Source organism: Pseudophryne corroboree (assembly GCF_028390025.1).
Source record: "Pseudophryne corroboree isolate aPseCor3 chromosome 3 unlocalized genomic scaffold, aPseCor3.hap2 SUPER_3_unloc_29, whole genome shotgun sequence".
Taxonomy (NCBI): domain Eukaryota; kingdom Metazoa; phylum Chordata; class Amphibia; order Anura; family Myobatrachidae; genus Pseudophryne; species Pseudophryne corroboree.
Window position 1 is genome coordinate 875,814 of NW_026967518.1, and position 27,214 is coordinate 903,027.

Genomic DNA, 27,214 nt, shown 5'->3' on the forward strand with positions numbered 1-27,214 from the left:
GATTACTAGAGGTGACATGGGCTGTGCAGTAATATAACATCGCCTGTGCATACATTTAGGTAACACTGAGAGATCATGTGGGATTACTAGAGGTGACATGGGCTGTGCAGTAATATAACATCGCCTGTGCATACATGTAGGTAACACTGAGAGATCATGTGGGATTACTAGAGGTGACACGGGCTGTGCAGTAATATAACATTGCCTGTGCATACATTTAGGTAACACTGAGACCATGTGGGATTACTAGAGGTGACATGGGCTGTGCAGTAATATAACATCGCCTGTGCATACATTTAGGTAACACTGAGATCATGTGGGATTACTAGAGGTGACATGGGCTGTGCAGTAATATAACATCTCCTGTGCATACATTTAGGTAACACTGAGAGATCATGTGGGATTACTAGAGGTGACACGGGCTGTGCAGTAATATAACATTGCCTGTGCATACATTTAGGTAACACTGAGACCATGTGGGATTACTAGAGGTGACATGGGCTGTGCAGTAATATAACATCTCCTGTGCATACATTTAGGTAACACTGAGAGATCATGTGGGATTACTAGAGGTGACATGGGCTGTGCAGTAATATAACACCGCCTGTGCATACATTTAGGTAACACTGAGAACATGTGGGATTACTAGAGGTGACATGGGCTGTGCAGTAATATAACATCGCCTGTGCATACATTTAGGTAACACTGAGATCATGTGGGATTACTAGAGGTGACATGGGCTGTGCAGTAATATAACATCGCCTGTGCATACATTTAGGTAACACTGAGATCATGTGGGATTACTAGAGGTGACATGGGCTGTGCAGTAATATAACATCTCCAGTGCATACATTTAGATAACACTGAGATCATGTGGGATTACTAGAAGTGACATGGGCTGTGCAGTAATATAACATCGCCTGTGCATACATTTAGGTAACACTGAGAGATCATGTGGGATTACTAGAGGTCACATGGGCTGTGCAGTAATATAACATCGCCTATGCATACATTTAGGTAACACAGAGATCATGTGGGATTACTAGAGATGACATGGGCTGTGCAGTAATATAACATCGCCTGTGCATACATTTAGGTAACACTGAGAACATGTGGGATTACTAGAGGTGACATGGGCTGTGCAGTAATATAACATCACCTGTGCATACATTTAGGTAACACTGAGATATCATGTGGGATTACTAGAGGTGACATGGGCTGTGTAGTAATATAACATCGCCTGTGCATACATTTAGGTAACACTGAGATCATGTGGGATTACTAGAGGTGACATGGGCTGTGCAGTAATATAACATTGCCTGTGCATACATTTAGGTAACACTGAGAGATCATGTGGGATTACTAGAGGTGACATGGGCTGTGCAGTAATATAACACAGCCTGTGCATACATTTAGGTAACACTGAGATCATGTGGGATTACTAGAGGTGACATGGGCTGTGCAGTAATATAACATCTCCTGTGCATACATTTAGGTAACACTGAGATCATGTGGGATTACTAGAGGTGACATGGGCTGTGCAGTAATATAACATCACCTGTGCATACATTTAGGTAACACTGAGATCATGTGGGATTACTAGAGATGACTTGGGCTGGGCATTAATATAACATCGCCTATGCATACATTTAGGTAACACTGAGAGAACATGTGGGATTACTAGAGGTGACATGGGCTGTGCAGTAATATAACATCGCCTGTGCATACATTTAGGTAACACTGAGATCATGTGGGATTACTAGAGGTGACATGGGCTGTGCAGTAATATAACATCTCCAGTGCATACATTTAGATAACACTGAGATCATGTGGGATTACTAGAAGTGACATGGGCTGTGCAGTAATATAACATCGCCTGTGCATACATTTAGGTAACACTGAGAGATCATGTGGGATTACTAGAGGTCACATGGGCTGTGCAGTAATATAACATCGCCTATGCATACATTTAGGTAACACAGAGATCATGTGGGATTACTAGAGATGACATGGGCTGTGCAGTAATATAACATCGCCTGTGCATACATTTAGGTAACACTGAGAACATGTGGGATTACTAGAGGTGACATGGGCTGTGCAGTAATATAACATCACCTGTGCATACATTTAGGTAACACTGAGATATCATGTGGGATTACTAGAGGTGACATGGGCTGTGTAGTAATATAACATCGCCTGTGCATACATTTAGGTAACACTGAGATCATGTGGGATTACTAGAGGTGACATGGGCTGTGCAGTAATATAACATTGCCTGTGCATACATTTAGGTAACACTGAGAGATCATGTGGGATTACTAGAGGTGACATGGGCTGTGCAGTAATATAACACAGCCTGTGCATACATTTAGGTAACACTGAGATCATGTGGGATTACTAGAGGTGACATGGGCTGTGCAGTAATATAACATCTCCTGTGCATACATTTAGGTAACACTGAGATCATGTGGGATTACTAGAGGTGACATGGGCTGTGCAGTAATATAACATCACCTGTGCATACATTTAGGTAACACTGAGATCATGTGGGATTACTAGAGATGACTTGGGCTGGGCATTAATATAACATCGCCTATGCATACATTTAGGTAACACTGAGAGAACATGTGGGATTACTAGAGGTGACATGGGCTGTGCAGTAATATAACATCGCCTGTGCATACATTTAGGTAACACTGAGATCATGTGGGATTACTAGAGGTGACATGGGCTGTGCAGTAATATAACATCACCTGTGCATACATTTAGGTAACACTGAGAGATCATGTGGGATTACTAGACGTGACATGGGCTGTGCAGTAATATAACATCGCCTGTGCATACATTTAGGTAACACTGAGATCATGTGGTATTACTAGAGGTGAAATGGGCTGTGCAGTAATATAACATCGCCTGTGCATACATTTAGGTAACACTGAGATCATGTGGGATTACTAGACGTGACATGGGCTGTGCAGTAATATAACATCGCCTGTGCATACATTTAGGTAACACAGAGATCATGTGGGATTACTAGACGTGACATGGGCTGTGCAGTAATATAACATCGCCTGTGCATACATTTAGGTAACACTGAGATCATGTGGTATTACTAGAGGTGAAATGGGCTGTGCAGTAATATAACATCGCCTGTGCATACATTTAGGTAACACTGAGATCATGTGGGATTACTAGAGGTGACATGGGTTGTGCAGTAATATAACATCGCCTGTGCATACATTTAAGTAACACTGAGATCATGTGGGATTACTAGAGAGGACATGGGCTGTGCAGTAATATAACATCGCCTGTGCATACATTTAGGTAACACTGAGAGATCATGTGGGATTACTAGAGGTGACATGGGCTGTGCAGTAATATAACATCGCCTGTGCATACATTTAGGTAACACTGAGAGATCATGTGGGATTACTAGAGGTGACATGGGCTGTGCAGTAATATAACATCGCCTGTGCATACATGTAGGTAACACTGAGAGATCATGTGGGATTACTAGAGGTGACACGGGCTGTGCAGTAATATAACATTGCCTGTGCATACATTTAGGTAACACTGAGACCATGTGGGATTACTAGAGGTGACATGGGCTGTGCAGTAATATAACATCGCCTGTGCATACATTTAGGTAACACTGAGATCATGTGGGATTACTAGAGGTGACATGGGCTGTGCAGTAATATAACATCTCCTGTGCTTACATTTAGGTAACACTGAGAGATCATGTGGGATTACTAGAGGTGACACGGGCTGTGCAGTAATATAACATTGCCTGTGCATACATTTAGGTAACACTGAGACCATGTGGGATTACTAGAGGTGACATGGGCTGTGCAGTAATATAACATCTCCTGTGCATACATTTAGGTAACACTGAGAGATCATGTGGGATTACTAGAGGTGACATGGGCTGTGCAGTAATATAACACCGCCTGTGCATACATTTAGGTAACACTGAGAACATGTGGGATTACTAGAGGTGACATGGGCTGTGCAGTAATATAACATCGCCTGTGCATACATTTAGGTAACACTGAGATCATGTGGGATTACTAGAGGTGACATGGGCTGTGCAGTAATATAACATCTCCAGTGCATACATTTAGATAACACTGAGATCATGTGGGATTACTAGAAGTGACATGGGCTGTGCAGTAATATAACATCGCCTGTGCATACATTTAGGTAACACTGAGAGATCATGTGGGATTACTAGAGGTGACATGGGCTGTGCAGTAATATAACATCGCCTATGCATACATTTAGGCAACACAGAGATCATGTGGGATTACTAGAGATGACATGGGCTGTGCAGTAATATAACATCGCCTGTGCATACATTTAGGTAACACTGAGAACATGTGGGATTACTAGAGGTGACATGGGCTGTGCAGTAATATAACATCACCTGTGCATACATTTAGGTAACACTGAGATATCATGTGGGATTACTAGAGGTGACATGGGCTGTGTAGTAATATAACATCGCCTGTGCATACATTTAGGTAACACTGAGATCATGTGGGATTACTAGAGGTGACATGGGCTGTGCAGTAATATAACATTGCCTGTGCATACATTTAGGTAACACTGAGAGATCATGTGGGATTACTAGAGGTGACATGGGCTGTGCAGTAATATAACACAGCCTGTGCATACATTTAGGTAACACTGAGATCATGTGGGATTACTAGAGGTGACATGGGCTGTGCAGTAATATAACATCTCCTGTGCATACATTTAGGTAACACTGAGATCATGTGGGATTACTAGAGGTGACATGGGCTGTGCAGTAATATAACATCACCTGTGCATACATTTAGGTAACACTGAGATCATGTGGGATTACTAGAGATGACTTGGGCTGGGCATTAATATAACATCGCCTATGCATACATTTAGGTAACACTGAGAGAACATGTGGGATTACTAGAGGTGACATGGGCTGTGCAGTAATATAACATCGCCTGTGCATACATTTAGGTAACACTGAGATCATGTGGGATTACTAGAGGTGACATGGGCTGTGCAGTAATATAACATCGCCTGTGCATACATTTAGGTAACACTGAGATCATGTGGGATTACTAGAGGTGACATGGGCTGTGCAGTAATATAACATCTCCAGTGCATACATTTAGATAACACTGAGATCATGTGGGATTACTAGAAGTGACATGGGCTGTGCAGTAATATAACATCGCCTGTGCATACATTTAGGTAACACTGAGAGATCATGTGGGATTACTAGAGGTGACATGGGCTGTGCAGTAATATAACACCGCCTGTGCATACATTTAGGTAACACTGAGAACATGTGGGATTACTAGAGGTGACATGGGCTGTGCAGTAATATAACATCGCCTGTGCATACATTTAGGTAACACAGAGATCATGTGGGATTACTAGACGTGACATGGGCTGTGCAGTAATATAACATCGCCTGTGCATACATTTAGGTAACACTGAGATCATGTGGTATTACTAGAGGTGAAATGGGCTGTGCAGTAATATAACATCGCCTGTGCATACATTTAGGTAACACTGAGATCATGTGGGATTACTAGAGGTGACATGGGTTGTGCAGTAATATAACATCGCCTGTGCATACATTTAGGTAACACTGAGATCATGTGGGATTACTAGAGATGACATGGGCTGTGCAGTAATATAACATCGCCTGTGCATACATTTAGGTAACACTGAGAGATCATGTGGGATTACTAGAGGTGACATGGGCTGTGCAGTCATATAACATCGCCTGTGCATACATTTAGGTAACACTGAGAGATCATGTGGGATTACTAGAGGTGACATGGGCTGTGCAGTAATATAACATCGCCTGTGCATACATGTAGGTAACACTGAGAGATCATGTGGGATTACTAGAGGTGACACGGGCTGTGCAGTAATATAACATTGCCTGTGCATACATTTAGGTAACACTGAGACCATGTGGGATTACTAGAGGTGACATGGGCTGTGCAGTAATATAACATCGCCTGTGCATACATTTAGGTAACACTGAGATCATGTGGGATTACTAGAGGTGACATGGGCTGTGCAGTAATATAACATCTCCTGTGCATACATTTAGGTAACACTGAGAGATCATGTGGGATTACTAGAGGTGACACGGGCTGTGCAGTAATATAACATTGCCTGTGCATACATTTAGGTAACACTGAGACCATGTGGGATTACTAGAGGTGACATGGGCTGTGCAGTAATATAACATCTCCTGTGCATACATTTAGGTAACACTGAGAGATCATGTGGGATTACTAGAGGTGACATGGGCTGTGCAGTAATATAACACCGCCTGTGCATACATTTAGGTAACACTGAGAACATGTGGGATTACTAGAGGTGACATGGGCTGTGCAGTAATATAACATCGCCTGTGCATACATTTAGGTAACACTGAGATCATGTGGGATTACTAGAGGTGACATGGGCTGTGCAGTAATATAACATCGCCTGTGCATACATTTAGGTAACACTGAGATCATGTGGGATTACTAGAGGTGACATGGGCTGTGCAGTAATATAACATCTCCAGTGCATACATTTAGATAACACTGAGATCATGTGGGATTACTAGAAGTGACATGGGCTGTGCAGTAATATAACATCGCCTGTGCATACATTTAGGTAACACTGAGAGATCATGTGGGATTACTAGAGGTGACATGGGCTGTGCAGTAATATAACATCACCTGTGCATACATTTAGGTAACACTGAGATCATGTGGGATTACTAGAGGTGACATAGGCTGTGCAGTAATATAACACAGCCTGTGCATACATTTAGGTAACACTGAGATCATGTGGAATTACTAGAGGTGACAAGGGCTGTGCAGTAATATAACATCGCCTGTGCATACATTTAGGTAACACTGAGAGATCATGTGGTATTACTAGAGGTGAAATGGGCTGTGCAGTAATATAACATCACCTGTGCATACATTTAGGTAACACTGAGAGATCATGTGGTATTACTAGAGGTGACATGGGCTGTGCAGTAATATAACATTGCCTGTGCATACATTTAGGTAACACTGAGATCATGTGGGATTACTAGAGGTGACATGGGCTGTGCAGTAATATAACATCGCCTGTGCATACATTTAGGTAACACAGAGATCATGTGGGATAACTAGAAGTGACATGGGCTGTGCAGTAATATAACATCGCCTGTGCATACATTTAGGTAACACTGAGATCATGTGGGGTTACTAGAGGTGACATGGGCTGTGCAGTAATATAACATCACCTGTGCATACATGTAGGTAACACTGAGAGATCATGTGGGATTACTAGAGATGACATGGGCTGTGCAGTAATATAACATTGCCTGTGCATACATTTAGGTAACACTGAGATCATGTGGGATTACTAGAGGTGACATGGGCAGTACAGTAATATAACATCGCCTGTGCATACATTTAGGTAACACAGAGATCATGTGGGATTACTAGAGGTGACATGGGCTGTGCAGTAATATAACATTGCCTGTGCATACATTTAGGTAACACTGAGATCATATGGGATTACTAGAGATGACATGGGCTGTGCAGTAATATAACATCGACTCTGCATACATTTAGGTAACACTGAGAGATCATGTGGGATTACTAGAGGTGACATGGGCTGTGCAGTAATATAACATCACCTGTGCATACATTTAGGTAACACTGAGAGATCATGTGGGATTACTAGACGTGACATGGGCTGTGCAGTAATATAACATCGCCTGTGCATACATTTAGGTAACACTGAGATCATGTGGTATTACTAGAGGTGAAATGGGCTGTGCAGTAATATAACATCGCCTGTGCATACATTTAGGTAACACTGAGATCATGTGGGATTACTAGACGTGACATGGGCTGTGCAGTAATATAACATCGCCTGTGCATACATTTAGGTAACACAGAGATCATGTGGGATTACTAGACGTGACATGGGCTGTGCAGTAATATAACATCGCCTGTGCATACATTTAGGTAACACTGAGATCATGTGGGATTACTAGACGTGACATGGGCTGTGCAGTAATATAACATCGCCTGTGCATACATTTAGGTAACACAGAGATCATGTGGGATTACTAGAGGTGACATGGGCTGTGCAGTAATATAACACCGCCTGTGCATACATTTAGGTAACACTGAGAACATGTGGGATTACTAGAGGTGACATGGGCTGTGCAGTAATATAACATCGCCTGTGCATACATTTAGGTAACACTGAGATCATGTGGGATTACTAGAGGTGACATGGGCTGTGCAGTAATATAACATCGCCTGTGCATACATTTAGGTAACACTGAGATCATGTGGGATTACTAGAGGTGACATGGGCTGTGCAGTAATATAACATCTCCAGTGCATACATTTAGATAACACTGAGATCATGTGGGATTACTAGAAGTGACATGGGCTGTGCAGTAATATAACATCGCCTGTGCATACATTTAGGTAACACTGAGAGATCATGTGGGATTACTAGAGGTGACATGGGCTGTGCAGTAATATAACATCACCTGTGCATACATTTAGGTAACACTGAGATCATGTGGGATTACTAGAGGTGACATAGGCTGTGCAGTAATATAACACAGCCTGTGCATACATTTAGGTAACACTGAGATCATGTGGAATTACTAGAGGTGACAAGGGCTGTGCAGTAATATAACATCGCCTGTGCATACATTTAGGTAACACTGAGAGATCATGTGGTATTACTAGAGGTGAAATGGGCTGTGCAGTAATATAACATCACCTGTGCATACATTTAGGTAACACTGAGAGATCATGTGGTATTACTAGAGGTGACATGGGCTGTGCAGTAATATAACATTGCCTGTGCATACATTTAGGTAACACTGAGATCATGTGGGATTACTAGAGGTGACATGGGCTGTGCAGTAATATAACATCGCCTGTGCATACATTTAGGTAACACAGAGATCATGTGGGATAACTAGAAGTGACATGGGCTGTGCAGTAATATAACATCGCCTGTGCATACATTTAGGTAACACTGAGATCATGTGGGGTTACTAGAGGTGACATGGGCTGTGCAGTAATATAACATCACCTGTGCATACATGTAGGTAACACTGAGAGATCATGTGGGATTACTAGAGATGACATGGGCTGTGCAGTAATATAACATTGCCTGTGCATACATTTAGGTAACACTGAGATCATGTGGGATTACTAGAGGTGACATGGGCAGTACAGTAATATAACATCGCCTGTGCATACATTTAGGTAACACAGAGATCATGTGGGATTACTAGAGGTGACATGGGCTGTGCAGTGATATAACATTGCCTGTGCATACATTTAGGTAACACTGAGATCATATGGGATTACTAGAGATGACATGGGCTGTGCAGTAATATAACATCGACTCTGCATACATTTAGGTAACACTGAGAGATCATGTGGGATTACTAGAGGTGACATGGGCTGTGCAGTAATATAACATCACCTGTGCATACATTTAGGTAACACTGAGAGATCATGTGGGATTACTAGACGTGACATGGGCTGTGCAGTAATATAACATCGCCTGTGCATACATTTAGGTAACACTGAGATCATGTGGTATTACTAGAGGTGAAATGGGCTGTGCAGTAATATAACATCGCCTGTGCATACATTTAGGTAACACTGAGATCATGTGGGATTACTAGACGTGACATGGGCTGTGCAGTAATATAACATCGCCTGTGCATACATTTAGGTAACACAGAGATCATGTGGGATTACTAGACGTGACATGGGCTGTGCAGTAATATAACATCGCCTGTGCATACATTTAGGTAACACTGAGATCATGTGGGATTACTAGACGTGACATGGGCTGTGCAGTAATATAACATCGCCTGTGCATACATTTAGGTAACACAGAGATCATGTGGGATTACTAGAGGTGACATGGGCTGTGCAGTAATATAACACCGCCTGTGCATACATTTAGGTAACACTGAGAACATGTGGGATTACTAGAGGTGACATGGGCTGTGCAGTAATATAACATCGCCTGTGCATACATTTAGGTAACACTGAGATCATGTGGGATTACTAGAGGTGACATGGGCTGTGCAGTAATATAACATCGCCTGTGCATACATTTAGGTAACACTGAGATCATGTGGGATTACTAGAGGTGACATGGGCTGTGCAGTAATATAACATCTCCAGTGCATAAATTTAGATAACACTGAGATCATGTGGGATTACTAGAAGTGACATGGGCTGTGCAGTAATATAACATCGCCTGTGCATACATTTAGGTAACACTGAGAGATCATGTGGGATTACTAGAGGTGACATGGGCTGTGCAGTAATATAACATCACCTGTGCATACATTTAGGTAACACTGAGATCATGTGGGATTACTAGAGGTGACATAGGCTGTGCAGTAATATAACACAGCCTGTGCATACATTTAGGTAACACTGAGATCATGTGGAATTACTAGAGGTGACAAGGGCTGTGCAGTAATATAACATCGCCTGTGCATACATTTAGGTAACACTGAGAGATCATGTGGTATTACTAGAGGTGAAATGGGCTGTGCAGTAATATAACATCACCTGTGCATACATTTAGGTAACACTGAGAGATCATGTGGTATTACTAGAGGTGACATGGGCTGTGCAGTAATATAACATTGCCTGTGCATACATTTAGGTAACACTGAGATCATGTGGGATTACTAGAGGTGACATGGGCTGTGCAGTAATATAACATCGCCTGTGCATACATTTAGGTAACACAGAGATCATGTGGGATAACTAGAAGTGACATGGGCTGTGCAGTAATATAACATCGCCTGTGCATACATTTAGGTAACACTGAGATCATGTGGGGTTACTAGAGGTGACATGGGCTGTGCAGTAATATAACATCACCTGTGCATACATGTAGGTAACACTGAGAGATCATGTGGGATTACTAGAGATGACATGGGCTGTGCAGTAATATAACATTGCCTGTGCATACATTTAGGTAACACTGAGATCATGTGGGATTACTAGAGGTGACATGGGCAGTACAGTAATATAACATCGCCTGTGCATACATTTAGGTAACACAGAGATCATGTGGGATTACTAGAGGTGACATGGGCTGTGCAGTAATATAACATTGCCTGTGCATACATTTAGGTAACACTGAGATCATATGGGATTACTAGAGATGACATGGGCTGTGCAGTAATATAACATCGACTCTGCATACATTTAGGTAACACTGAGAGATCATGTGGGATTACTAGAGGTGACATGGGCTGTGCAGTAATATAACATCACCTGTGCATACATTTAGGTAACACTGAGAGATCATGTGGGATTACTAGACGTGACATGGGCTGTGCAGTAATATAACATCGCCTGTGCATACATTTAGGTAACACTGAGATCATGTGGTATTACTAGAGGTGAAATGGGCTGTGCAGTAATATAACATCGCCTGTGCATACATTTAGGTAACACTGAGATCATGTGGGATTACTAGACGTGACATGGGCTGTGCAGTAATATAACATCGCCTGTGCATACATTTAGGTAACACAGAGATCATGTGGGATTACTAGACGTGACATGGGCTGTGCAGTCATATAACATCGCCTGTGCATACATTTAGGTAACACTGAGATCATGTGGTATTACTAGAGGTGAAATGGGCTGTGCAGTAATATAACATCGCCTGTGCATACATTTAGGTAACACTGAGATCATGTGGGATTACTAGAGGTGACATGGGCTGTGCAGTAATATAACATCTCCTGTGCATACATTTAGGTAACACTGAGAGATCATGTGGGATTACTAGAGGTGACACGGGCTGTGCAGTAATATAACATTGCCTGTGCATACATTTAGGTAACACTGAGACCATGTGGGATTACTAGAGGTGACATGGGCTGTGCAGTAATATAACACCGCCTGTGCATACATTTAGGTAACACTGAGAACATGTGGGATTACTAGAGGTGACATAGGCTGTGCAGTAATATAACACAGCCTGTGCATACATTTAGGTAACACTGAGACCATGTGGGATTACTAGAGGTGACATGGGCTGTGCAGTAATATAACATCTCCAGTGCATACATTTAGATAACACTGAGATCATGTGGGATTACTAGAGGTGACATAGGCTGTGCAGTAATATAACACAGCCTGTGCATACATTTAGGTAACACTGAGATCATGTGGGATTACTAGAGGTGACAAGGGCTGTGCAGTAATATAACATCGCCTGTGCATACATTTAGGTAACACTGAGAGATCATGTGGTATTACTAGAGGTGAAATGGGCTGTGCAGTAATATAACATCACCTGTGCATACATTTAGGTAACACTGAGAGATCATGTGGTATTACTAGAGGTGACATGGGCTGTGCAGTAATATAACATTGCCTGTGCATACATTTAGGTAACACTGAGATCATGTGGGATTACTAGAGGTGACATGGGCTGTGCAGTAATATAACATCGCCTGTGCATACATTTAGGTAACACAGAGATCATGTGGGATAACTAGAAGTGACATGGGCTGTGCAGTAATATAACATCGCCTGTGCATACATTTAGGTAACACTGAGATCATGTGGGGTTACTAGAGGTGACATGGGCTGTGCAGTAATATAACATCACCTGTGCATACATGTAGGTAACACTGAGAGATCATGTGGGATTACTAGAGATGACATGGGCTGTGCAGTAATATAACATTGCCTGTGCATACATTTAGGTAACACTGAGATCATGTGGGATTACTAGAGGTGACATGGGCAGTACAGTAATATAACATCGCCTGTGCATACATTTAGGTAACACAGAGATCATGTGGGATTACTAGAGGTGACATGGGCTGTGCAGTAATATAACATTGCCTGTGCATACATTTAGGTAACACTGAGATCATATGGGATTACTAGAGATGACATGGGCTGTGCAGTAATATAACATCGACTCTGCATACATTTAGGTAACACTGAGAGATCATGTGGGATTACTAGAGGTGACATGGGCTGTGCAGTAATATAACATCACCTGTGCATACATTTAGGTAACACTGAGAGATCATGTGGGATTACTAGACGTGACATGGGCTGTGCAGTAATATAACATCGCCTGTGCATACATTTAGGTAACACTGAGATCATGTGGTATTACTAGAGGTGAAATGGGCTGTGCAGTAATATAACATCGCCTGTGCATACATTTAGGTAACACTGAGATCATGTGGGATTACTAGACGTGACATGGGCTGTGCAGTAATATAACATCGCCTGTGCATACATTTAGGTAACACAGAGATCATGTGGGATTACTAGACGTGACATGGGCTGTGCAGTAATATAACATCGCCTGTGCATACATTTAGGTAACACTGAGATCATGTGGTATTACTAGAGGTGAAATGGGCTGTGCAGTAATATAACATCGCCTGTGCATACATTTAGGTAACACTGAGATCATGTGGGATTACTAGAGGTGACATGGGCTGTGCAGTAATATAACATCTCCTGTGCATACATTTAGGTAACACTGAGAGATCATGTGGGATTACTAGAGGTGACACGGGCTGTGCAGTAATATAACATTGCCTGTGCATACATTTAGGTAACACTGAGACCATGTGGGATTACTAGAGGTGACATGGGCTGTGCAGTAATATAACATCTCCTGTGCATACATTTAGGTAACACTGAGAGATCATGTGGGATTACTAGAGGTGACATGGGCTGTGCAGTAATATAACACCGCCTGTGCATACATTTAGGTAACACTGAGAACATGTGGGATTACTAGAGGTGACATGGGCTGTGCAGTAATATAACATCGCCTGTGCATACATTTAGGTAACACTGAGATCATGTGGGATTACTAGAGGTGACATGGGCTGTGCAGTAATATAACATCGCCTGTGCATACATTTAGGTAACACTGAGATCATGTGGGATTACTAGAGGTGACATGGGCTGTGCAGTAATATAACATCTCCAGTGCATACATTTAGATAACACTGAGATCATGTGGGATTACTAGAGGTGACATAGGCTGTGCAGTAATATAACACAGCCTGTGCATACATTTAGGTAACACTGAGATCATGTGGGATTACTAGAGGTGACAAGGGCTGTGCAGTAATATAACATCGCCTGTGCATACATTTAGGTAACACTGAGAGATCATGTGGTATTACTAGAGGTGAAATGGGCTGTGCAGTAATATAACATCACCTGTGCATACATTTAGGTAACACTGAGAGATCATGTGGTATTACTAGAGGTGACATGGGCTGTGCAGTAATATAACATTGCCTGTGCATACATTTAGGTAACACTGAGATCATGTGGGATTACTAGAGGTGACATGGGCTGTGCAGTAATATAACATCGCCTGTGCATACATTTAGGTAACACAGAGATCATGTGGGATAACTAGAAGTGACATGGGCTGTGCAGTAATATAACATCGCCTGTGCATACATTTAGGTAACACTGAGATCATGTGGGGTTACTAGAGGTGACATGGGCTGTGCAGTAATATAACATCACCTGTGCATACATGTAGGTAACACTGAGAGATCATGTGGGATTACTAGAGATGACATGGGCTGTGCAGTAATATAACATTGCCTGTGCATACATTTAGGTAACACTGAGATCATGTGGGATTACTAGAGGTGACATGGGCAGTACAGTAATATAACATCGCCTGTGCATACATTTAGGTAACACAGAGATCATGTGGGATTACTAGAGGTGACATGGGCTGTGCAGTAATATAACATTGCCTGTGCATACATTTAGGTAACACTGAGATCATATGGGATTACTAGAGATGACATGGGCTGTGCAGTAATATAACATCGACTCTGCATACATTTAGGTAACACTGAGAGATCATGTGGGATTACTAGAGGTGACATGGGCTGTGCAGTAATATAACATCACCTGTGCATACATTTAGGTAACACTGAGAGATCATGTGGGATTACTAGACGTGACATGGGCTGTGCAGTAATATAACATCGCCTGTGCATACATTTAGGTAACACTGAGATCATGTGGTATTACTAGAGGTGAAATGGGCTGTGCAGTAATATAACATCGCCTGTGCATACATTTAGGTAACACTGAGATCATGTGGGATTACTAGACGTGACATGGGCTGTGCAGTAATATAACATCGCCTGTGCATACATTTAGGTAACACAGAGATCATGTGGGATTACTAGACGTGACATGGGCTGTGCAGTAATATAACATCGCCTGTGCATACATTTAGGTAACACTGAGATCATGTGGTATTACTAGAGGTGAAATGGGCTGTGCAGTAATATAACATCGCCTGTGCATACATTTAGGTAACACTGAGATCATGTGGGATTACTAGAGGTGACATGGGTTGTGCAGTAATATAACATCGCCTGTGCATACATTTAGGTAACACTGAGATCATGTGGGATTACTAGAGATGACATGGGCTGTGCAGTAATATAACATCGCCTGTGCATACATGTAGGTAACACTGAGAGATCATGTGGGATTACTAGAGGTGACATGGGCTGTGCAGTAATATAACATCGCCTGTGCATACATTTAGGTAACACTGAGATCATGTGGGATTACTAGAGATGACATGGGCTGTGCAGTAATATAACATCGCCTGTGCATACATGTAGGTAACACTGAGAGATCATGTGGGATTACTAGAGGTGACATGGGCTGTGCAGTAATATAACATCGCCTGTGCATACATTTAGGTAACACTGAGAGATCATGTGGGATTACTAGAGGTGACATGGGCTGTGCAGTAATATAACATCGCCTGTGCATACATGTAGGTAACACTGAGAGATCATGTGGGATTACTAGAGGTGACACGGGCTGTGCAGTAATATAACATTGCCTGTGCATATATTTAGGTAACACTGAGACCATGTGGGATTACTAGAGGTGACATGGGCTGTGCAGTAATATAACATCGCCTGTGCATACATTTAGGTAACACTGAGATCATGTGGGATTACTAGAGGTGACATGGGCTGTGCAGTAATATAACATCTCCTGTGCATACATTTAGGTAACACTGAGAGATCATGTGGGATTACTAGAGGTGACACGGGCTGTGCAGTAATATAACATTGCCTGTGCATACATTTAGGTAACACTGAGACCATGTGGGATTACTAGAGGTGACGTGGGCTGTGCAGTAATATAACATCTCCTGTGCATACATTTAGGTAACACTGAGAGATCATGTGGGATTACTAGAGGTGACATGGGCTGTGCAGTAATATAACACCGCCTGTGCATACATTTAGGTAACACTGAGAACATGTGGGATTACTAGAGGTGACATGGGCTGTGCAGTAATATAACATCGCCTGTGCATACATTTAGGTAACACTGAGATCATGTGGGATTACTAGAGGTGACATGGGCTGTGCAGTAATATAACATCGCCTGTGCATACATTTAGGTAACACTGAGATCATGTGGGATTACTAGAGGTGACATGGGCTGTGCAGTAATATAACATCTCCAGTGCATACATTTAGATAACACTGAGATCATGTGGGATTACTAGAAGTGACATGGGCTGTGCAGTAATATAACATCGCCTGTGCATACATTTAGGTAACACTGAGAGATCATGTGGGATTACTAGAGGTGACATGGGCTGTGCAGTAATATAACATCGCCTATGCATACATTTAGGTAACACAGAGATCATGTGGGATTACTAGAGATGACATGGGCTGTGCAGTAATATAACATCGCCTGTGCATACATTTAGGTAACACTGAGAACATGTGGGATTACTAGAGGTGACATGGGCTGTGCAGTAATATAACATCACCTGTGCATACATTTAGGTAACACTGAGATATCATGTGGGATTACTAGAGGTGACATGGGCTGTGTAGTAATATAACATCGCCTGTGCATACATTTAGGTAACACTGAGATCATGTGGGATTACTAGAGGTGACATGGGCTGTGCAGTAATATAACATTGCCTGTGCATACATTTAGGTAACACTGAGAGATCATGTGGGATTACTAGAGGTGACATGGGCTGTGCAGTAATATAACACAGCCTGTGCATACATTTAGGTAACACTGAGATCATGTGGGATTACTAGAGGTGACATGGGCTGTGCAGTAATATAACATCTCCTGTGCATACATTTAGGTAACACTGAGATCATGTGGGATTACTAGAGGTGACATGGGCTGTGCAGTAATATAACATCACCTGTGCATACATTTAGGTAACACTGAGATCATGTGGGATTACTAGAGATGACTTGGGCTGGGCATTAATATAACATCGCCTATGCATACATTTAGGTAACACTGAGAGAACATGTGGGATTACTAGAGGTGACATGGGCTGTGCAGTAATATAACATCGCCTGTGCATACATTTAGGTAACACTGAGATCATGTGGGATTACTAGAGGTGACATGGGCTGTGCAGTAATATAACATCGCCTGTGCATACATTTAGGTAACACTGAGATCATGTGGGATTACTAGAGGTGACATGGGCTGTGCAGTAATATAACATCTCCAGTGCATACATTTAGATAACACTGAGATCATGTGGGATTACTAGAAGTGACATGGGCTGTGCAGTAATATAACATCGCCTGTGCATACATTTAGGTAACACTGAGAGATCATGTGGGATTACTAGAGGTGACATGGGCTGTGCAGTAATATAACACCGCCTGTGCATACATTTAGGTAACACTGAGAACATGTGGGATTACTAGAGGTGACATGGGCTGTGCAGTAATATAACATCGCCTGTGCATACATTTAGGTAACACTGAGATCATGTGGGATTACTAGAGGTGACATGGGCTGTGCAGTAATATAACATCGCCTGTGCATACATTTAGGTAACACTGAGATCATGTGGGATTACTAGAGGTGACATGGGCTGTGCAGTAATATAACATCTCCAGTGCATACATTTAGATAACACTGAGATCATGTGGGATTACTAGAAGTGACATGGGCTGTGCAGTAATATAACATCGCCTGTGCATACATTTAGGTAACACTGAGAGATCATGTGGGATTACTAGAGGTGACATGGGCTGTGCAGTAATATAACATCGCCTATGCATACATTTAGGTAACACAGAGATCATGTGGGATTACTAGAGATGACATGGGCTGTGCAGTAATATAACATCGCCTGTGCATACATTTAGGTAACACTGAGATATCATGTGGGATTACTAGAGGTGACATGGGCTGTGTAGTAATATAACATCGCCTGTGCATACATTTAGGTAACACTGAGATCATGTGGGATTACTAGAGGTGACATGGGCTGTGCAGTAATATAACATTGCCTGTGCATACATTTAGGTAACACTGAGAGATCATGTGGGATTACTAGAGGTGACATGGGCTGTGCAGTAATATAACACAGCCTGTGCATACATTTAGGTAACACTGAGAACATGTGGGATTACTAGAGGTGACATGGGCTGTGCAGTAATATAACATCACCTGTGCATACATTTAGGTAACACTGAGATATCATGTGGGATTACTAGAGGTGACATGGGCTGTGTAGTAATATAACATCGCCTGTGCATACATTTAGGTAACACTGAGATCATGTGGGATTACTAGAGGTGACATGGGCTGTGCAGTAATATAACATTGCCTGTGCATACATTTAGGTAACACTGAGAGATCATGTGGGATTACTAGAGGTGACATGGGCTGTGCAGTAATATAACACAGCCTGTGCATACATTTAGGTAACACTGAGATCATGTGGGATTACTAGAGGTGACATGGGCTGTGCAGTAATATAACATCTCCTGTGCATACATTTAGGTAACACTGAGATCATGTGGGATTACTAGAGATGACATGGGCTGTGCAGTAATATAACATCGCCTGTGCATACATTTAGGTAACACTGAGAACATGTGGGATTACTAGAGGTGACATGGGCTGTGCAGTAATATAACATCACCTGTGCATACATTTAGGTAACACTGAGAGATCATGTGGGATTACTAGAGGTGACATGGGCTGTGCAGTAATATAACACAGCCTGTGCATACATTTAGGTAACACTGAGATCATGTGGAATTACTAGAGGTGACATGGGCTGTGTAGTAATATAACATCACCTGTGCATACATTTAGGTAACACTGAGATCATGTGGGATTACTAGAGGTGACATGGGCTGTGCAGTAATATAACATTGCCTGTGCATACATTTAGGTAACACTGAGACCATGTGGTATTATTAGAGGTTACATGGGCTGTGCAGTAATATAACATCTCCTGTGCATACATTTAGGTAACACAGAGATCATATGGGATTACTAGAGGTGACATGGGTTGTGCAGTAATATAACATCGCCTGTGCATACATTTAGGTAACACTGAGACCATGTGGGATTACTAGAGGTGACATGGGCTGTGCAGTAATATAACATCGCCTGTGCAACATTTAGGTAACACTGAGATCATGTGGGATTACTAGAGGTGACATGGGCTGTGCAGTAATATAACATCGCCTGTGCATACATTTAGGTAACACTGAGATCATGTGGGATTACTAGAGGTGACATGGGCTGTGCAGTAATATAACATCGCCTGTGCATACATTTAGGTAACACTGAGATCATGTGGGATTACTAGAGGTGACATGGGCTGTGCAGTAATATAACACAGCCTGTGCATACATTTAGGTAACACTGAGATCATGTGGGATTACTAGAGGTGACATGGGCTGTGCAGTAATATAACATCTCCTGTGCATACATTTAGGTAACACTGAGATCATGTGGGATTACTAGAGGTGACATGGGCTGTGCAGTAATATAACATCTCCTGTGCATACATTTAGGTAACACTGAGAGATCATGTGGGATTACTAGAGGTGACACGGGCTGTGCAGTAATATAACATTGCCTGTGCATACATTTAGGTAACACTGAGACCATGTGGGATTACTGGAGGTGACGTGGGCTGTGCAGTAATATAACATCTCCTGTGCATACATTTAGGTAACACTGAGAGATCATGTGGGATTACTAGAGGTGACATGGGCTGTGCAGTAATATAACACCGCCTGTGCATACATTTAGGTAACACTGAGAACATGTGGGATTACTAGAGGTGACATGGGCTGTGCTGTAATATAACATCGCCTGTGCATACATTTAGGTAACACTGAGATCATGTGGGATTACTAGAGGTGACATGGGCTGTGCAGTAATATAACATCGCCTGTGCATACATTTAGGTAACACTGAGATCATGTGGGATTACTAGAGGTGACATGGGCTGTGCAGTAATATAACATCTCCAGTGCATACATTTAGATAACACTGAGATCATGTGGGATTACTAGAAGAGACATGGGCTGTGCAGTAATATAACATCGCCTGTGCATACATTTAGGTAACACTGAGAGATCATGTGGGATTACTAGAGGTGACATGGGCTGTGCAGTAATATAACATCGCCTATGCATACATTTAGGTAACACAGAGATCATGTGGGATTACTAGAGATGACATGGGCTGTGCAGTAATATAACATCGCCTGTGCATACATTTAGGTAACACTGAGAACATGTGGGATTACTAGAGGTGACATGGGCTGTGCAGTAATATAACATCACCTGTGCATACATTTAGGTAACACTGAGATATCATGTGGGATTACTAGAGGTGACATGGGCTGTGTAGTAATATAACATCGCCTGTGCATACATTTAGGTAACACTGAGATCATGTGGGATTACTAGAGGTGACATGGGCTGTGCAGTAATATAACATTGCCTGTGCATACATTTAGGTAACACTGAGAGATCATGTGGGATTACTAGAGGTGACATGGGCTGCGCAGTAATATAACACAGCCTGTGCATACATTTAGGTAACACTGAGATCATGTGGGATTACTAGAGGTGACATGGGCTGTGCAGTAATATAACATCTCCTGTGCATACATTTAGGTAACACTGAGATCATGTGGGATTACTAGAGGTGACATGGGCTGTGCAGTAATATAACATCACCTGTGCATACATTTAGGTAACACTGAGATCATGTGGGATTACTAGAGATGACTTGGGCTGGGCATTAATATAACATCGCCTATGCATACATTTAGGTAACACTGAGAGAACATGTGGGATTACTAGAGGTGACATGGGCTGTGCAGTAATATAACATCGCCTGTGCATACATTTAGGTAACACTGAGATCATGTGGGATTACTAGAGGTGACATGGGCTGTGCAGTAATATAACATCGCCTGTGCATACATTTAGGTAACACTGAGATCATGTGGGATTACTAGAGGTGACATGGGCTGTGCAGTAATATAACATCTCCAGTGCATACATTTAGATAACACTGAGATCATGTGGGATTACTAGAAGTGACATGGGCTGTGCAGTAATATAACATCGCCTGTGCATACATTTAGGTAACACTGAGAGATCATGTGGGATTACTAGAGGTGACATGGGCTGTGCAGTAATATAACACCGCCTGTGCATACATTTAGGTAACACTGAGAACATGTGGGATTACTAGAGGTGACATGGGCTGTGCAGTAATATAACATCGCCTGTGCATACATTTAGGTAACACTGAGATCATGTGGGATTACTAGAGGTGACATGGGCTGTGCAGTAATATAACATCGCCTGTGCATACATTTAGGTAACACTGAGATCATGTGGGATTACTAGAGGTGACATGGGCTGTGCAGTAATATAACATCTCCAGTGCATACATTTAGATAACACTGAGATCATGTGGGATTACTAGAAGTGACATGGGCTGTGCAGTAATATAACATCGCCTGTGCATACATTTAGGTAACACTGAGAGATCATGTGGGATTACTAGAGGTGACATGGGCTGTGCAGTAATATAACATCGCCTATGCATACATTTAGGTAACACAGAGATCATGTGGGATTACTAGAGATGACATGGGCTGTGCAGTAATATAACATCGCCTGTGCATACATTTAGGTAACACTGAGATATCATGTGGGATTACTAGAGGTGACATGGGCTGTGTAGTAATATAACATCGCCTGTGCATACATTTAGGTAACACTGAGATCATGTGGGATTACTAGAGGTGACATGGGCTGTGCAGTAATATAACATTGCCTGTGCATACATTTAGGTAACACTGAGAGATCATGTGGGATTACTAGAGGTGACATGGGCTGTGCAGTAATATAACACAGCCTGTGCATACATTTAGGTAACACTGAGAACATGTGGGATTACTAGAGGTGACATGGGCTGTGCAGTAATATAACATCACCTGTGCATACATTTAGGTAACACTGAGATATCATGTGGGATTACTAGAGGTGACATGGGCTGTGTAGTAATATAACATCGCCTGTGCATACATTTAGGTAACACTGAGATCATGTGGGATTACTAGAGGTGACATGGGCTGTGCAGTAATATAACATTGCCTGTGCATACATTTAGGTAACACTGAGAGATCATGTGGGATTACTAGAGGTGACATGGGCTGTGCAGTAATATAACACAGCCTGTGCATACATTTAGGTAACACTGAGATCATGTGGGATTACTAGAGGTGACATGGGCTGTGCAGTAATATAACATCTCCTGTGCATACATTTAGGTAACACTGAGATCATGTGGGATTACTAGAGATGACATGGGCTGTGCAGTAATATAACATCGCCTGTGCATACATTTAGGTAACACTGAGAACATGTGGGATTACTAGAGGTGACATGGGCTGTGCAGTAATATAACATCACCTGTGCATACATTTAGGTAACACTGAGAGATCATGTGGGATTACTAGAGGTGACATGGGCTGTGCAGTAATATAACACAGCCTGTGCATACATTTAGGTAACACTGAGATCATGTGGAATTACTAGAGGTGACATGGGCTGTGTAGTAATATAACATCACCTGTGCATACATTTAGGTAACACTGAGATCATGTGGGATTACTAGAGGTGACATGGGCTGTGCAGTAATATAACATTGCCTGTGCATACATTTAGGTAACACTGAGACCATGTGGTATTATTAGAGGTTACATGGGCTGTGCAGTAATATAACATCTCCTGTGCATACATTTAGGTAACACAGAGATCATATGGGATTACTAGAGGTGACATGGGCTGTGCAGTAATATAACATCGCCTGTGCATACATTTAGGTAACACTGAGACCATGTGGGATTACTAGAGGTGACATGGGCTGTGCAGTAATATAACATCGCCTGTGCAACATTTAGGTAACACTGAGATCGTGTGGGATTACTAGAGGTGACATGGGCTGTGCAGTAATATAACATCGCCTGTGCATACATTTAGGTAACACTGAGATCATGTGGGATTACTAGAGGTGACATGGGCTGTGCAGTAATATAACATCGCCTGTGCATACATTTAGGTAACACTGAGATCATGTGGGATTACTAGAGGTGACATGGGCTGTGCAGTAATATAACACAGCCTGTGCATACATTTAGGTAACACTGAGATCATGTGGGATTACTAGAGGTGACATGGGCTGTGCAGTAATATAACATCTCCTGTGCATACATTTAGGTAACACTGAGATCATGTGGGATTACTAGAGGTGACATGGGCTGTGCAGTAATATAACATCACCTGTGCATACATTTAGGTAACACTGAGATCATGTGGGATTACTAGAGATGACTTGGGCTGGGCATTAATATAACATCGCCTATGCATACATTTAGGTAACACTGAGAGAACATGTGGGATTACTAGAGGTGACATGGGCTGTGCAGTAATATAACATCACCTGTGCATACATTTAGGTAACACTGAGAGAACATGTGGGATTACTAGAGGTGACATGGGCTGTGCAGTAATATAACATCACCTGTGCATACATTTAGGTAACTTTGAGATCATGTGGGATTACTAGAGGTGACATGGACTGTGCAGTAATATAATATCGCCTGTGCATACATTTAGGTAACACTGAGATCATGTGGAATTACTAGAGGTGACATGGGCAGTGCAGTAATATAACATCGCCTGTGCATACATTTAGGTAACACTGAGAGAACATGTGGGATTACTAGAAGTGACATGGGCTGTGCAGTAATATAACATCGCCTGTGCATACATTTAGGTAACACTGAGACCATGTGGTATTATTAGAGGTTACATGGGCTGTGCAGTAATATAACATCTCCTGTGCATACATTTAGGTAACACAGAGATCATATGGGATTACTAGAGGTGACATGGGCTGTGCAGTAATATAACATCGCCTGTGCATACATTTAGGTAACACTGAGATCATGTGGGATTACTAGAAGTGACATGGGCTGTGCAGTATTATAACATCACCTGTGCATACATTTAGGTAACACTGAGAGATCATGTGGGATTACTAGAGGTGACATGGGCTGTGCAGTAATATAACATCGCCTGTGCATACATTTAGGTAACACTGAGACCATGTGGGATTACTAGAGGTGACATGGGCTGTGCAGTAATATAACATCTCCTGTGCATACATTTAGGTAACACTGAGACCATGTGGGATTACTAGAGGTGACATGGGCTGTGCAGTAATATAACATCGCCTGTGCATACATTTAGGTAACACTGAGATCATGTGGGATTACTAGAAGTGACATGGGCTGTGCAGTATTATAACATCACCTGTGCATACATTTAGGTAACACTGAGAGATCATGTGGGATTACTAGAGGTGACATGGGCTGTGCAGTAATATAACATCACCTGTGCATACATTTAGGTAACACTGAGAGATCATGTGGGATTACTAGAGGTGACATGGGCTGTGCAGTAATATAACATCGCCTGTGCATACATTTAGGTAACACTGAGATCATGTGGGATTACTAGAAGTGACATGGGCTGTGCAGTAATATAACATCGCCTGTGCATACATTTAGGTAACACAGAGATCATGTGGGATTACTAGAGGTGACATGGGCTGTGCAGTAATATAACATCGCCTGTGCATACATTTAGGTAACACTGAGATCATGTGGGATGTAAAGATATAGGGGAACTAATACTGTATTTGTGGTGTTTCAATCTGTACAGCGTTTAATGTACTTTTTATTCCTTCTGTTCCCATGTCTCTCTGGCTTGTGTCACTATTACCCCATGTGTGTGTTCATCCATTAGCCTATGTATTCTGTACTATAATCTTACCCAGGTAAATACAGGTGTGCTGTGACCTGGCACCTAGTGCTGTCATGTTATGTTCTTGTAGGAGGATGCCAGACTGGTATGAGGTTACTACAGGTTATCATTGCTATGCCTATTGAGTCCATCTATGATCCTTATATGGTCACACAGGAAATACATTTGAGGACCAGGTAATGTCTCTTTGAAGCTTCTCCTACACAGGGGACAATCAGGACTTAAACCAATTTCCCTGTCATTGTTCCTTCTGTTTACTTTCCTCTGTCCATCCTGGTCTCTGACAGACATCACGGAGCCTGACCCAGCATGTGGTCAGCAGGAGAAGGCCAGCTGTGGGAGGGAGTAGGGAAATACCTGAGGTGGGATACCACCAATCAGGAACCTGCGTCTCCTCCCCAGGTGAGCGCTGCATGATGGACATTTGGAAGGTTTTAAAAGAGGTTGCGCAGGTCAGCTCCCCATGTTAGTCGCAGGACTCTGGCTAAGGGGTGATTCTCTGCCAGGGTACCTTGTGGAACGCATCAACAGTGCTGTGTGGAGTTATATGTACTTACTACTGCATGGACTAATCTGCTATCACTGCTGTGTGGACTCAGTGATAGTTCTGCTGTATGGACTTGTTTATCTGGAACTTCTGCACGGAATTTCTGTGGACCTAAATCCTCTACTGGGACTTACTACCTGGACTGCTACCTGTATACTGTTTCTGGGCTATATTTACTTCTGCTTCCTGTGAATTATCTATTCCTGTGTGCTGTGAGAAATAAACCATCACTTTGGTTTCATCGGCTCTGTGTCTGAGTGATTAGAAGAACCCCGTATCTTCACATTTGGCGGCAGCGGTGGGATCATTCAGACACCAAACAACGACCGCAGGAAGCGTGAAGGCCCAGCAGAGAACAGGGGAACAGGCCATATGTAATGCAAGAGGATCTGCAGTGAGGTGGTAACAAGTGAGCAGGTGTCAGTCCTGTGCAAAAGAAAATGTTTCCAAGGAAAGAAAATGAATGCCTCAAGTCCCCCAGGGCAGTGGAGCTCGTGGATGGAGGTGTGTCGGTGTATCGGCAGGCTGGTAAGCCGGATCTGTTATTGATTGCTATAAAGATGCAGTACATTTGGGAGTACTGGAATGAAGCTAGGCAGATGATCAGTGGCTGGAGAGTATCCAGCATACAGGACAAGTTGTGTTACCTGGGGGATGCATTCCTGCACTGTAAAAGTGAGGCAGCCTCATGGAATCTGCTGGGGGAGCCAGAGTTTGTAGAATTCACAGAGGAAGTGATTGCTACAGTGACCCAAATTATGCAGAGAAGTCAATATTCTGAGGCTGAAGGGCAAGTCCAGAATCAATTATCTTCTGGGCTAGAGCCAGAGGAAATATCCAAAAGGGGGCCACTGCAACCCAGGCAGATGACTGAGGGGTCCACCTTGCAAGTGCCTGTTACCAAGGGAGAAAAGTCATTGTCAGCGGGGCCCATAACCACATTGGAAGAAATGAGCATGGAGGAGCTGATAGCAGAATGCCAGCTGCGAGGCATCCCTTTCCAATTCTGCACTCGCAGGGAAATCCTCCAGCTTATTCTCCAGGATCAGCGGGATCCAACAAAAGCGTTCACCGATTACCGGACGTGGATCCTTCGTCTCGGCCCAGGGACGAGTGTGTGGGAACAGCTGGAGTGTCTGGAGGAGTGCTTCATTGTGGCAGAGGAAGAGGCAATGGATCGGGGGCTCCTGGATACCCCAGCATGGCTAGACCAGTGTTGCAGTGTGGATGCAGAAAGGCACCGTCTGCAACAGCTTCTCCCACACCCAAGGGAAGCAGTTGCCCGGTGTACTATGCTGGGAGAGGCTAGCGCTGAAGTGAAGGCTGTGCCCACAATACAGACATCCCAGGAGGAGCTG

The 27,214-nt window shown here is 42.7% G+C and overlaps 1 protein-coding gene across 1 annotated transcript in view; it reads right to left on the minus strand.

The window, feature by feature from the left end:
- The window catches only part of LOC134983918 (gastrula zinc finger protein XlCGF57.1-like), a 122,794-nt gene extending 96,248 nt beyond the window's left edge, over positions 1 to 26,546 (minus strand). The window contains exon 1 of the mRNA XM_063949528.1: positions 26,504 to 26,546. Within this exon, the coding sequence (XP_063805598.1) occupies positions 26,504 to 26,546 (43 nt within the window). The remainder of the gene's footprint in view (positions 1 to 26,503) is intronic.
- Between the last annotated feature and the right edge of the window lie 668 nt (positions 26,547 to 27,214).